General features: G+C 40.2%; 1 protein-coding gene across 1 annotated transcript in view; it reads right to left on the reverse strand.

The window, feature by feature from the left end:
- st6galnac3 (ST6 (alpha-N-acetyl-neuraminyl-2,3-beta-galactosyl-1,3)-N-acetylgalactosaminide alpha-2,6-sialyltransferase 3) overlaps positions 1-13,169 on the reverse strand; it is a gene marked incomplete at its 3' end in the record, with an annotated part of 84,458 nt that extends 71,289 nt beyond the window's left edge. The window contains exon 1 of the mRNA XM_084547327.1: positions 12,376-13,169. Coding sequence (XP_084403453.1) covers positions 12,376-12,393 — 18 coding nt within the window. The 5' untranslated portion in view covers positions 12,394-13,169. The remainder of the gene's footprint in view (positions 1-12,375) is intronic.
- Positions 13,170-15,549: the final 2,380 nt, after the last annotated feature.

Below are 15,549 nucleotides of genomic sequence, written 5' to 3' on the forward strand. Positions count from 1 at the left end.
TCACCTTGGGCAAATCTTAAGAAAATAATACCCACTGCATTAACGTGATTCAGTTTTCTATCTTCCTTCATTTCGCACACTGCCGCAGAATTAATCAAAAACACACATATCTCAGCGGTAGCAGGTGGTTCGGACTACGTCATAAACTCACAGACAAATCAGCCTTCATACATACACAGTGTGCCCATCCGGTGTTTGTCATCTCCACGCTGCTGTCAAGTTGGCGAGCGGCCTCCTGGATCACGCTCTAACCCGCAAGTCCATAGTTCTTCCCGGGAACCATCAGTGCCGGATGATGCCATCTGACCACCGGCGATCTGGCGTCTTGGCAGCTCTATCTCTGACTCACAGAATGCAGCGAGGGGCGTTCGCTCACTCGCTCGCTCGGTCTCTATCTACAAGCGGCAGTTCAAGTCCGAGCGGAGAGTGAAGTGTTAAAAGGCCGGTCTTAATCCCGGGATAGTGCGTGACCCTTTAAGACTCTGTCCGAGAGCTGCTGAACGTGTTTGTGCTGCAGACGGATCAGACAGGTGAAGCTGATATAGCAACAAACACTGAGGCCGGCTGATAATCTGACAGTTATCTTCCCAAAGACACAGAGGAAAACACTGAGAGTAATACAAGCAGCTGAGGAGAAGGCTGAAGAGTAAACAGAAACTCAAGCTGTTAGGAATCAGTCAGGAGCGGCTTGGCTTGGTTTATGAAATCTGACAAAGATACTGCTGATGGATGAAAAGATAGACAGAGCTCAGACTTTCTGTTGATGTATTGACAATCAGTTGATTATTAAATCTTGGTCTCATGAAATAAGACGATCTGAGACGTCACAGTGGTGTGGTGGTTAGCACTGATGCCTCACAGCAACAAGGTTCTGGGTTTGAATCCATGGGCTGACTGGGCCTTTCTGTGTGGAGTTTGCATGTTCTTCCTGTGTCTGCGTGGGTTCTCTCCGGGTACTCCGCCTTCCTCCCTACGTCCAAAGACATGCTTGTTAGGTTCATTGGTGATTCTAAATTGACCGTAGGTGTGTCCAGGGTGTACCCCACCTCTTGCCTGATGTCAGCTGGGATAGGCTCCAGCAGACCCCGCGACCCTTCACAGGAACAAGCGGTTACAGAAGATGGATGAATGAGCAAGCGTCCATGAAGGATTTGGATGATTTTTGGAGGTTAGAAGTCAAAGACTCTGATCTTCTGAATGTTCTCAGTTGTTTGGATACTTACAAGAATCATGAGATCACTTGGAAGCAGCTTGATATGATTAATGAAATCTGAAATTTAATATATATATTTTCTAACCAAAAACTATATACTAGAAGTTACGCAAATAAAAAAAACACCACACACCATCTATCTCTAGTAAAACCTTCAGTATCTATAGCGTTTGTATCATGTGGGTCTTTTGGAGTCCAAAGTAAAATCTGTAATAAGTCCTAATATTATATTTTAGAGTGATTAGATCTTATTTTTTTCATCAAAGACAAATAATCCCATCAAGCCTCAGATTTAATCAGATATTAGGGTAGTAATTTATCTTTCACACGAAGCCTCACAGCTTGAATCCAAGCCTTTCTATGAGTTTTAAGGTTAGATCAGTTTCATCTTAATACATGTTTCATGCTAGTTCTATGACTTCTTTTTTTTTTTAATCTATTTTTAAATCCAAATATGCAAATTTCACTAGTTTTCCTGTGCCTGAGTTTACCAGGACGTAGTCTGTGTCAAACTGAATGTTTCATGTCTTTTTTTCCGTAGTTTTCAGATCTTTGTTTTAAGTGAAACCATAAATGGAGCTGAATTACAAAGATATCAACTATAAAGAGGTTGATTTATAGCCAGAGTTATAATTGCAATATCCATAGCTGGATTCCCAGCTGGCAGAATCTGCATAATGTTCCAGTGTGCATGCTGTCTATTCGTTAGTTTTTCATTTGCAGCATGTGAAGTTGGCTCTGTTCGGACATCCAAGGACATCTAACACTAAGCAGCACCTTGAGTTAACATGAAAAACAACTCTGCTGATATATATATATATTTTTTTTTACAGAGGCCTTTCGCTCAGAACAATGATTCGTTTAGAGACAAAAGCTTAATCTCTAACAATACGTCTACCTAATGAAGGTCATGACTGTTTTTAAAGAGGGGTTTTTAATTGTCTGGCGTCTGCGGGGTGCAGTACGTTCATTTAGCAGAAGCTTGGAGTGATATGTTAAATGTGAAACACTGATTAAAATGTCTGATCTAACTGAAGGAGGAACAACGTAGACTCTAAACATTAACCGAGCATCACAAAAAAGGAACAAGAGCCACTTGTGTCTCGCCATGATCGCCATCACCAAAGAACACATGAACTCACAGTGCCAGAAATAAAAAAAAATGAAAATATTAAAAACTCAAAATCAGATCATCCACTCCATATGGAGTTCCTGTGGCAGATGTATTTTTCTTCAGTTTCCTCTAGATTAAGCCAGCTACCTGATTAGCAAAGGTGTTTGTCCTTGAATGCTGCGTTTGAGCTCCAGTTAAACTCAAAGCCTTAAGGACCCACCTCTGAGAGTTCACTTTTCCCTCGTAAATATGCGAACCTGTGCAGTGAGGTAAAGACGTCATGTCGCCTCGGTACCAAGCTGTTGCCAGAGCTTTGAAAAATGGGATGCAGTAGGAACTGAAGAAAGTTATGTGTGGAGAGGTTTGGTGTTAGAGTTTAGAGTGATCAGGGACAAGTCATAGAAAACCAAAAGCATGTCACAAACCATTTGGAACAAAACACCTCACATTTATGGAAACAGGCTTCTGGATCTGGTCATTATAGCTCAGTCTATCAAAATATAACATCTGTTAGTGCAATGTATGTCTCAAAGTAAAGGGTTTGTAAATTCATTGACATATATTCATTTGTAGTGGCTACTCCTGGGCAATGATTGTAACCTGTTGGACACGGTTTCAATGATGGCCAAGATGATCCGTTCAATCGGTAAATTAAAAGCAGGCATTGTCAATTTACACCAATCAAGCATAACATTATGACCGCCGATAAGTGAATAATATTGACCATCTTGTCACAATTCAGTGTTATACTGGTAAACTTTTGGACCCGGCATTCATTCATGTGGATGTTACTTAGACATGTAGGACCCACCTAGACCAGAACAGGAACCCCCCCCCACCGCATAGCAATGACACTCCTTGATGGCAGCAGCCATCCCCAGCCGGATGCAGCCTGACACAGGCACACACACAAAAACGCTTTAGGAACAACTAAAAAAAAAACATGAAGAACAGCACAAGGTGTTGACCTGGCCTCCAAATTCACTAAATCTCAAACTGATCAAATATCCGTGGGATACACTGGGACAAGTCTGATCCACAGGGCGGGCCTGCAGCACAGCTTGATGCTGATTGGATTATAGTCAGAGGACAAAATGTCTGTGACAGTGACAGTCACTGACAGCTAGACAAATTATGTGGTTGAATGAGGAAAAAACAACTTATTTCTCAGTTTTTCGCCCAGAACTAGGCCTTCAACAGGGTCATAAAGAAACATACCGCAAAGGACATTTTAAATACTGTATGAAGTAAAAAAAATATATATATAATTTTAAATGGAAACAACCAATCATGTGCATGCATATTTACATATAAGCCAATGGGGCCCCTGCAAGGAGGGCTTGGACATGGGCATCAAGCCAACAAATCACAACACATGCCAGGAAGCTAGGAAACATAACTTAGCTTCTGTTGCCTTTATGAAAGTCAAAATTTCACTTCAATCAATAACTGCAACATCACTTTATAAAGAAAATGCCACCAAATGCTCTATTATAGTAATTCAGATCTTCCTTGGATGCCCAGAAGAACAAAGGCCTAATTCTCTCCTGTATGAATTCTCACTCTGTCTGCTTCTTTTCGGATAATTAAAGTATAAAACTTCAACCTTGACATTATAGCTCCTTCGTGAAAGCATGTACAGTATTAATAGGGGTTATGGCCCACAGGTCTTTTGTGCATGACATGTAATTTAATGCTTTTGACCATGACTGTAATTACAGAGAGGAACTTAATTTGTAGGCTGTCATATCACCTCTGTCATTAAACTCTACGTGTCTTTTCTTTGTGTTTTGTCCAATAAGGAGGCTAAAAAAAGAAAAAGACCAACGCTGGCTCGTGTCGGCAGAGTTCAAGCAAACCCGAACTGGCAGAGCAGCACATGATTAAACGCTTCAGGATTAGAGATTACCTGAACACGACCAACGACACAAAGTTAGATCAAGTAAAGCCTCCCCAGATGCTGATAAGATCCCTTGTTTGAGCAAAGGGTCAACCGCTGGCCCAGTTACTACTACGCCTGCTACACTGTGGATTAACGCCAGATCTGGAGAGAGGTTATCGCCCTTGGTTACCACCCTGAAAAAGCTAACTTCCAGCTTCTGCAGCACTGTGTGTGTGTTTGCACAACAGATGTAGGTTACATTACCATAATAAAGCAGCCACACGCTTTAATGGCACTCTGTTGGCTTTAAAAGGGTCCAGAGATCAGACAAAAATACTTTCTTTTGGGACACGGAAGAGGATTCTGCTAAACTTGAACGTGAAATGGGATTGTCCTCAATTTACGTGCAAAGTTATATAAACTATGATGGTATAGCGGTGTTATTATTTGAGGTTATTATTGTGTATGTCACGCAATATTAATAAAATGTTCAAAGAATAAATAAACGGACTAAATGAGCAGTTATAATAGAGCTATAAATATGTCACTTTATCAAGATTTAAGGGGTCACACATTGTGATGCAGATAATTATCAGCTGAATCTGCAGATCAAGAGTTTCAGCTCAAAGTCCAGATCAAGCTTTAAGCCTCTGGCCAACTCTGGCCGCTACCCTTGGAGCTAAAAATAATTGTACATTGGAGTTACATTTGTCAGGTGGCCACAAACACAACTCTAAATGTATGATAATGTTGCTCTGCGTTAGTCTGACATACACAACAAGCATCGGCTATTGCTAGTACCAGTTAATAACGCTTAGCCTTTGCTAAACAAAGTCGCCACTTCAACTACATTAATTAGTGTAAAATCACTTGTAGGTATGAATATTTCTGTTTTCCTTAGCTTAGAATGAGTCCTTCATATTTACACGGGGGGTGGGTCCTCTTCTACATAGTCCGCCATCTTGCGACGCCATATTTCTACAGGAGCCCAGATTGGACAAACGCCACACTGACAGTAGCAATGACTTTTGATGTTTTTATTTAAGTGTCAGACATCGCAGGTTTCTTCCGCACACTTAGTGATGAAGGATTGAGGAAGGGGTATTCGGCTGTTGCAATCTGCAATCTCACCACTAGATGGCAGAAAACCCTACACACTGGACCTTTAAAAGATGAAGTTTGCTGTTTCACATTAAATTTGCAAATATGGTTTAGGGTTCATGCTGCATATTTAAATTACATTTAGTTTATTTATAAGCTTCTGCTAAAGTTGCACAGAAAGTATCACAACTTCAGGTCACTGTGTGAAGGATGGATATGTAGTTAGCTGTTAGGATCTGATCTACTCTACTGTGGGATCATAATGTTTTTTCCAGAATCCTGTGCAGCCAGACAACCGACAAAACTATGAATATCCCCAACTAATTGAGCAAACTTCACACTCAAGAAGCTCAACAGATAAAAGGAGAGAATGGCACAAAGGGAAATCTGAGCGTGGATTTGATAACAGTTTGAATAAAAACCGAGTATCAGCCTCATTCAACATCCTGCCGGTGCCCTGTTCTTTCTCTAAAACTGTGACGGGGCACTTTTTATCAGCCACATGGGACGGGGGGGCGCCCAGAAGTGCCATTCATCCCCGAAACTCTAAAGAACTGGGACGCTCCCTGCATTCCCCAAAGCTGTTACAACACCTCTCCACACACACAATTCACTGTCTGTTTGTGTGTGCATGCCTTAGTTCATTTGAAATCTGCTTCCTCTGTGTGTGTGTTAGTGTTTTGTTTTAGGGGTTTTTTTTTCTGCAGGTGCATACCCACATGACCCCGACACTAGAACTTGCTGCTCTGGCCTTGTTCTGCCATACGCAGTTAGGAGGAACAGCAGCATTGCCGTCTTCTGATGAGACGTGATGCGGAGCTGTTCCTGTTAGGAGCTGTTAGGAAGGAGGACAACAGCGGCAGCCTTTCCCAGCTCAAGCACAGCTCTTCACGGATGAACTCACTCCAATTAAAACACAAGCTAACAAAAGGGGTGTGGGGGGGGGGGCTGCATGTCAGATCTCGCTGCAGGCTTCTCTTAGGAGCAAAATAAATAAAAATAAACTCAGTTATAAACCATACGGGGGCAGGTTGGTATGTATGTTCTCGTGGATGCCATGTATGAGTATTCACACAGATTTAATCAGAATATACCAAAACAAGTTTCATAAACTGTGCTTATGCAGAAAAAGCTCTGAAAATAAAATGTCTGAAGTGTTCACAACTTACAGACAAGTGCAGCCTGTTAAAAAGGGTCAAACGGGGTCTCTGGAAGAACAACGTGCAAATGTTTTTAATAGCCCTCTTAAAATTCTGCAACTAAAAGCTTAGAGGCTTTTGTTTGTTAAACTCCTAGAAACTGTGTCATGATTTAACAAGCATGTCCTTATACAGAAAGACAAGGTGAGTGCACTCATATTAGAAAGTAGAGAATTTTTGTTTGGGTTGGTATTGACATCTTGAGATGGTTCACACGGTTTGGATCAGGAGGCTTTGTGCTTTCAAAAGATACAGTTTATAGAATCTGATTCTCATTTTACCATGGTCTTCACTGAGCCCAGTGTTAAAGGATAATTCATGTTTATTTCAATGTGGTGTATTTCCAATTAATGTGGCACAATGGGTGATGGTAATTTTGCACTCTTCACCTCCGTTGCACAGGTCGATGCTCGACTTGGAAAATCTCCAGTTTTGATAAACGCACTCAATGTCAACAACGAGAAAGGACTTAGTACAGACTCTGTTACAACACGTATAAACTTACTGGATGTGCTTACTTGATATATCATTTTGTTGTTGTTTGCCGAGCAAACAACTATCCACAGCCTCACACATGTAAAGCAACCGGTGTGCACAGATGAATAAGTGCAGGACATTAGGTCAGTCAATATGTTAACCCTTTATAGGGCACTCATTGAAATACCTGGAAATATTAAATTTCAACCCTAGAGTGTTATTGTAGGGTGTAAAAGGACTTTTTTTTTTTTTTTTACTTTTGTGAGTTTTCAAATTTTTTTATTTTCATGTACAAAATCAAGGTCAATGAAGTTACCATATATGGTTCCTTGCACTTAAGTGCTAAACAAAGAGGTGGATCTTGGAGACCATATTTGACCTCAGGATGTTGTCTTGATCTTCTCCGATTGGCTGGATGAAAACCACATGCTTCTCAACGTCACTGAGAGGCACAGGGACACTATATGGATCCTCTCCCTATAAAAGGGTTAATATTGGCCTTGTGATTGCACCAGTATAGTATTGTGCAATTGTTCTTTTTTATTTTTTTTTTTAAATAAACTTGGAAAAAAAGCGGCATAATCCATCAGTGCTTGAAATCTGGAACAAAATATGAGTGTTTATGTTCTGCTCAGGCGGACAACAATTAATCGTGACATTTATGAAATATGTTAGCCTGTTGTAGCCAGACTCAGACTCAGCATAATCAGTTCTCAAATGGAGAGACTCACACTAACTCTCCGCCACAAAATATTTGTGGACGGGAGGGGAAGTTGGTGCAATAAATTTTACCAGAGTAAAGTGGAAGATTGTGGCAGATGACAAGACCGGATCAACAGAACAATGAGACTGTAGCATACATAAAATTAACAGATGAAACAAACACTAATTCTTTTAAGGACACCATGTGCTCTTCTTGATGGGACCTGACTGGAGAAGCAACTACTTACACTATATTACCAAAAGTATTCGCTCACCTGCCTTTACTCATTCTATGAACTGAAGTGCCATCCCATTCCTAACTCATAGAATTCAATATGATGTCGGTCCACCTTTTGCAGCTATTACAGCTTCAACTCTTCTGGGAAGACTGTCCACAAGGTTGAGGAGAGTGTTTATAGGAATTTTTGACCATTCTTCCAAAAGCGCATTGGTGAGGTCACACACTGATGTTGGTCGAGAAGGCCTGGCTCTCAGTCTCCGCTCTAATTCATCCCAAAGGTGTTCTATCGGGTTCAGGTCAGGACTCTGTGCAGGCCAGTCAAGTTCATCCACACCAGACTCTGTCATCCACGTCTTTATGGACCTTGCTTTGTGCACTGGTGCACAGTCATGTTGGAAGAGGAAGGGGCCCGCTCCAAACTGTTCCCACAAGGTTGGGAGCATGGAATTGTCCAAAATGTTTTGGTATCCTGAAGCATTCAATGTTCCTTTCACTGGAACTAAGGGGCCAAGCCCAGCTCCTGAAAAACAACCCCATACCATAATTCCTCCTCCACCAAATTTCACAGTTGGCACAATGCAATCTGAAATGTACCGTTCTCCTGGCAACCTCCAAACCCAGACTCGTCCATCAGATTGCCAGATGGAAAAGCGTGATTCATCACTCCAGAGAACGCGTCTCCACTGCTCTAGAGGCCAGTGGCGGCGTGCTTTACACCATTGCATCCGACGCCTTGCATTGCACTTGGTGATGTGTGGCTTGGCTGCAGCTGCTCGGCCATGGAAACCCATTCCATGAAGCTCTCTGCGTACTGTACTTGGGCTAATCTGAAGGTCACATGAAGTTTGTAGCTCTGTAGCAATTGACTGTGCAGAAAGTCGGCGACCTCTTTGCACTATGCCCTTCAGCATCCGCTGACCCCTCTCCGTCACTTTACGTGGCCTACCACTTCGTGGCTGAGTTGCTGTTTTTCCCAAACGCTTCCATTTTGTTATAATAGAGCTGACAGTTGACTGTGGAATATTTAGGAGCGAGGAAATTTCACGACTGGATTTGTTGCACAAGTGGCATCCTATGACAGTTCCACGCTGGAATTCACTGAGCTCCTGAGAGCGGCCCATTCTTTCACAAATGTCTTGTTTCACAGTCTGCATGCCTGAGTGCTTGAATTTATACACCTGGGGCCAGGCCAAGTGATTAGAACACCTGATTCTGATCATTTGAATGGGTGAGCGAATACTTTTGGTAATATAGTGTATCTCCATGAACGCAAGAGATGGAAACACACAATTTGCATTTACTTTCAATCTGTCAAAGAGGAAACTCTGTGCGGAAAGTGATTATGAAATAACAAGAAGAAAATTCTCTAAATCCATTAACAGCAAAAAATCACAAAAGACAATCTGAGCAGAAAAGCAGAGGAACCATGAACATCTACTGCACATGTTACCAACATAAAACATGTGGGAGCAAACTCAAGCAACAAGTTGACCATATGAGGTATAACTAGCGGAAAGCATGACACTGAAGGTTAACGGATTTGTCAGCAGCACCTTCAGCCAGTAGACCGATAAATAATAAGCTGGGGATTTATGTACCTAACGGCCTCTAACTTCATCGATTTTTTTTTTCTACTGACAAGAAACAAGAACACTGGTGTCATTTAATTTAAAGTTACAGCTCATTTATCCCTGTCCACTTCCAGTTTACATTTCCCTCTGTCACTCTGCAATTTTTGCCGTGTAATTATACTTTCTTTTTTTTTTTCTCCCCCTGTTTTTGAAACATATTAATATTATACAGCGTCAAATCTGGTGTGAAATTAACTGCTGTCTCTTGGTAACAAAAACAGCCGGAGCTGTTTGGGGCGTTACTGGAGTGACTTGTTGTTGAAAGATTTGTTTCCAGACGATGGCGAAGGGGGAGGAAGGGGGAGGCCGTGGGTGCTGGATGAATGACGGCTTTGAAAGGGGCTTTAGATGAATAAAAACTTAATGAAACACGAATGTGACAAAAACAAACAGAAACTGTAAAACTGAAAAAGTGTTATATGACCCCTTTAGGTACATTTACAATAGTTGAACCACAATTACAACCCCAACTGTGATATGCCATGCTAACATTACTATTTTTATCAAATTTTTGATTCAGAGCTAGTTTTTTCCGTTTTTCTATTACATATTTGTAAAGTTTGAGGATCAATATCTGGCAGACAGATCAGGTTTGAACTTGTTTGTTCTTGTTTTTTTTTCACCCCAATTATAGATTCATTGCTAAGCTGGTTAACCAGTTTGCTGCCAAACTAATTCATGCATCTCAGGAAGAGACGATTGAGAATATAACTTTTTAACTTTTACACAGTTTGCACCAGTCAACCAGAGAAAACATCGAATCGCTGACGAGACTAATCTTTCGACTGAAGTTTTATCAAGCAAATGAGGCAGACAAGAACGTTTTCCTTGATTCACAATCAAATATATCAGGTATATTAGAAGAATAAGTAAATGATCAGTGGGTATCTTCAAGGTCTGTGCATTTTTTGGTATTTCAAGTTTGCTTCTAACAGCTGAAACGAAAACTGGAAAAATGACTGCAATATGATCTTTATTAAAACTTAAAATTAAACCGGAAGCTTTTCTTTTATTCTGTGGTCTAAAACAAGCAAAAAAAAAAGAAAAACTTAATTTTCTTTCTGGTAGCGTGATTTATAAAATATAAGTGCAACAAGTAATAAACAAAAACAAAAGCGATATTTTCTTTCAGTGAAAATGGAAGCAGCCTACATCTGGAATTTAGACCACTCTCATCATATTCAGCACTAAATAAACCTGGTGCTTCTCCAGATTCAGAAGACAAATGTTCAAAGATAAATTCGGATGGCATAACTTGTGTCACAAAGTCTAAAATTACATCTGAATACTGTTCTAAAGTCATGTCCGAGATCCGATTTGACCATGAGAGCCACAAAATCATTGACCGCTTTAAACAACTTCTTCTTCTTCTTCACCAACAAAAACTTGTAGTTTTATATGAATCAAATAACGTCTGTTTTCTAATTTAGTTCTCTTTCTGTTTTCTTTTTTCATACATTAAAGAAAAAAAGATAAATTTACTTGTTTGGCATTTTTGCTTCTTAAATTCAAAATCACGTGAAGTCTAAAACCAAAGTTGAAATACCAAATAGCACATGGACCCGTAATCAATATGATCAGTAATTATTTGTAAAGTGAAGAACGGTAAAAACAGGAGAGAAATGCAAATGAGATGTACATCAAACTGTGATATACAATCCCTGCAGGAGTGTTCACAAGTTTTACATGTTTTAGTCAAACTTGTGAGAGATAAATAATAGGAAATAATACATCTTTGATGTATTAGTGGTAAGTTTCTCTGCTCCGTGTCATTGTAAACTGAGTTTTATGTGATTTTGAAGCAAACTGGTCAGACTTGCTAACAGCTTCTGACAATTTGCTGCTTTTCTTTCCTTTATATCTTTCTAAACTGAATATATTCGACTTTTGGAGTTTTGGTTAGAAAAAAACCCAAGATATTTCCACTCGTGTCTGACAAGTTAAAGACAAAAAAAAGTTAGATTACCCGATAACTTGATAGTAAAGCTTTACAAGTCAGTCCACAGAAAATAAATCGCCAACTATTTTAACAGTGATAAATCGAATATTTTTACGTTTTTGTAAGACAAGTTGACAGAAAATAAACTATTTACTATTTTATGATCTTTTATAGTCAAAACGATTAATCAATTCCAGTAAGGATCGCATCCATTTATTGATGAGTAATACTGTGCTGTTTCTCTTTGCAAAATATTAGCAAACATTTTAAATTATAGCCAAATATTTTAGGGTTTTAGACAGATAGTCAGACAAAAGAAAGCTAATAAACTGACTCTGGGAGACTGTGACTGACATTTATCACCATTTTCTGACAAGATTATTAGTCTCTAATTGTTTTAGTGCAACATATTGACTTAAATCTGACTTTTATTATGACCTGGAGAGACAAGATGTGTTAACTTTCCCCTCAGCTCACATCATGTGAGCACCTGGACATGCCATGAAGGATGTTGTGTGCACAGCTGGCTGGCCTGCTCCTGCCTGCTTCTTTTTAATCAAGAATATGTAATAAACGATGAACATAAACTGAAAGCTAAATGCAAACACTGGGGTCTGGTTTCCTCTCATGTGCACAATCCAAATTAAGAGTCCTAAAAACAACAACAACAGCAGCAGCAGCAGCAGCAGCAAACTGGAGGGTTAATTACCTCCACGGAGCATCACCGGGCCAGGCTCACATTTCTCCCCCACATCTGCTACAGTACACACGAGAGGAGAGCCGGCCACGTCTCCCTTAAATGGTTTTTCCTCGTGTGTGTGTGTGCGTGTTTTTCTTCCTGTCATCAATGTATATGAGACAGAAAGCCCCTCTTACCTTCCACATCCAGGCCATTCTTATTTCTACGCAGACAATGGAGGACCGCTCGCTCTCTTCAGCCCCTAAAACGCGCTCACCGCCTCCGTCCGCCTCGATTCACGTGTTCATCACATGAGGAGACGCGGGTGCGGTGCGGTAAAATGCCTGAATCGGCTCCATAAAGGCTGGAGTGTACCGTTATTCGTCTCCTCTCGGGTTTTTTTTTTTTCTCCCACACTGGAGCTGCTGGGACCTGAAACCGACGACGCCGCGCTGCGATTGGTCAGCCGAGACGCAGAGCTCCGCCCCACCCCTGCGTCACGTGACCGACGCCGATTTCCTGACTCCAGCTTTTCACAACATCAGCGCGAGGAGACAGGAAATAGAAGCAAGACAGGGTGCTGTATGCAGACAGCTGTGGTTCACCACATTAGTTTTTTAAAGACAAAAACACCGCACGACATTTATTATTTAAGTGTTAGAATTATATGTATTTTTAATATTAAATATTCTGATATATTCCGAATCTGCTCGTGTACAGTATACCCTCAACTGCCAGTTCATTAGATGTGATAATAAATGGCTTCTAATATAACAGTCCTGCACTAAATCTTCATGAAAGTTTTGATATTTAGCATTTGTATAAAGCAACTGAGATACGAATAAACAACTGTTTATGTATTTTTTTTTTTTTGGAGGCTGTGGTTTGTAGAACTATTGAATTGTATTGTGTTTTTTTCACAACCCTATTTTAGTCAGTGGGCTGAGCTAAATGACAGAAACACTTTAGTGTTTAACTCAGTCTAGTGTCACAGCACCACAAACTACATCCTCCCAAAATTATGACTGTCATAGAATGTACATGGTGATATGATATAGATGATTCAGTATTAATTAAATATTAGCATTCGAACAATCAAACTGTATTTTGTAATCCGACCATTTTTACTCATATCCCAGCTGTCATCAGGCAACCATTCACAACCACGGCCTATTTAGAATCACCAATTAACCTAGAGCATGTCTTTGGACGGTGGGAAGAAGCCGGAGTACCCGGAGAGACACAGTGAGAACATGCAAACTCCACGCAGAAAGACCCATGGATTCGAACTCAGAACCTTTTTGCTGTGAGGCATCAGGGCCAAACACCACGCCACTGTGCCGCCCACCATTTTTACCACTGTTATCAAAACGTTTGATTCGGTCAAGCTAAAGTTTGCGATTTCTACATATTGAGAGTTTGAGGATCAATAGCTGCGAGACAGTTCAGTTTTATGTGTTTAGCACTTCATGTTTAAGGCCATCTGTAAAATGTGAAACACAATAACCTTTTAACCCCAATTAAAGCTGAATTGCTAAACTTGTCAATTTGCTGATAATCAAATAATTATTATTAACTATTTTCTCTATTCTTATGCCATCTGTCATTGGGCGAGAGACGGGGTACACCCTGGACAAGTCACCAGTCTATCACAGGGGTAACACACACACACACAGAGACAAACCCAGAACCTTCCTAATTTGAGGCGTCAGTGCTAAACATTACACCACTATACCGCATAGAAGAAGATCAGTGGACTAGAAAATATTGATCAAGCAAAAACACAATCTACACAGGAAAAGACATGATTCATAGCTCAAAAGTTATTTTAAATCTTATGAGAACAAGATCCATAAAATGTACAAGTACAAGTACAAGACACGGTTTAATGTGAGAAAGAAATCATGTTGGACCAGGATTAACTCAAATCAATTTTTTTATTTCTGGGAACAAGTTGTAGGAACGAGCTCCATATGTTTTTCTTACAATAAGCCGTACTGGAATGAGATTACCGTTTCAAACGTGGCACTTTTTATGAGATTAGTATTCCACAAGTATTACTGTAAAGAAAAAAAGGGGGGGAGGGGAAAGAGGATCAAATTGCAGAAAAAAGCTGCAATGAGATTTATAAAAAGACTTGCTTTATTGTTGAGACTCTGGAGCTCCCTCTATTTGGCAAAGATTTTGAATTTTCTGATGCAGTCGTTACCACGCTGGTATCTAAGAGCTCTCTGAAAGGAGTGTCAACAAAATGTAGAATGATTTAAGTTTTCTATTGTGTCACCTCTCTGACTCTGATCATTCAAGTGTGCTGGGATGCAACCACACTGCTGCCAAGTTTTGTTCCTCCTCCTTCTCCTCCTCCTCCCCCTCCTCCTCCTCCCTGCATGAGGCAGATGATAATTAGCTGTTTGGTGCTTTGGGAATTGAAAACAATACATGCAGTCAGTCAACAAGAAAACAACAATGATGAATGTGACAAAATGTGGAATAATTTGTGCCACTCTCTTTACATAAGGTTGTATTAAGCCAGCATACCATAGTTATAGTATAATTAAAGAGCCCATAATCATATAATGAAGACTACACATCATTCTAGGGTCATTTTTTTCCTTTTGGTCATACCAACATAGTAAAAGAAAACAGTTTGGCGGCTGTGTTTGTAGGCTCTGTTGTTGTTGTTGTTTTTTTGTTAAAGAAATCCTGTCTAAGATTATTTATGTTATCTGCTCTGGCGTGGAGATAAACTCAGACCTGCAGATACGTTTTCTCACTAACTTCAGCCGACTCCAAAAGTGTTGGAGTAAACATTTGCTTTTAAGATTTGTATTCAGGTTTGCAGTCGGGAAACTTTTCGAAAATAAATCTTGAATTGTTTTAGAGTGAACTAAATTAGGGTTTCGTTGTTTTTCCAATTGCATCTGAGAAAATCCCAGCAAACTGATGTCAGCTTATTCTGTTCAGGGTCACAGGAGGACTCGAGGTTAACTCACACTGCTGGTGGAGTCTGTATGTATTCTGAAGAAACAGGAGCTGATGCAGCAATGGGCCGATATAAGTGATATATAATCTACAAAGCGGTGATGATTTGACAAGGATAACCACTGAGCAGTGATCGGAGGACAACACTGAGTTTAACGATCATATTTTTATTTTCCATGTATGAGTGAAATATTCCCATAATAGGAGGAGGAGGGAGAGCTGCAGTTTTACAGTACTCTTTACCATTGTCTTTACTGCAGTTCTGGGAGGTATCTTGCTGCAATTTATAACTGGACTACAAAAGTTATTTTGCATTAAGGATAACAGCCTCCTCCTTAATTTCTGCAGGAACACGGGCTTTGCAGGAGTCAAGCAGGAGTTGAGTTCAT

Source organism: Chelon labrosus, assembly GCF_963514085.1.
Source record: "Chelon labrosus genome assembly, chromosome: 6".
In the NCBI taxonomy this organism is placed as follows: domain Eukaryota; kingdom Metazoa; phylum Chordata; class Actinopteri; order Mugiliformes; family Mugilidae; genus Chelon; species Chelon labrosus.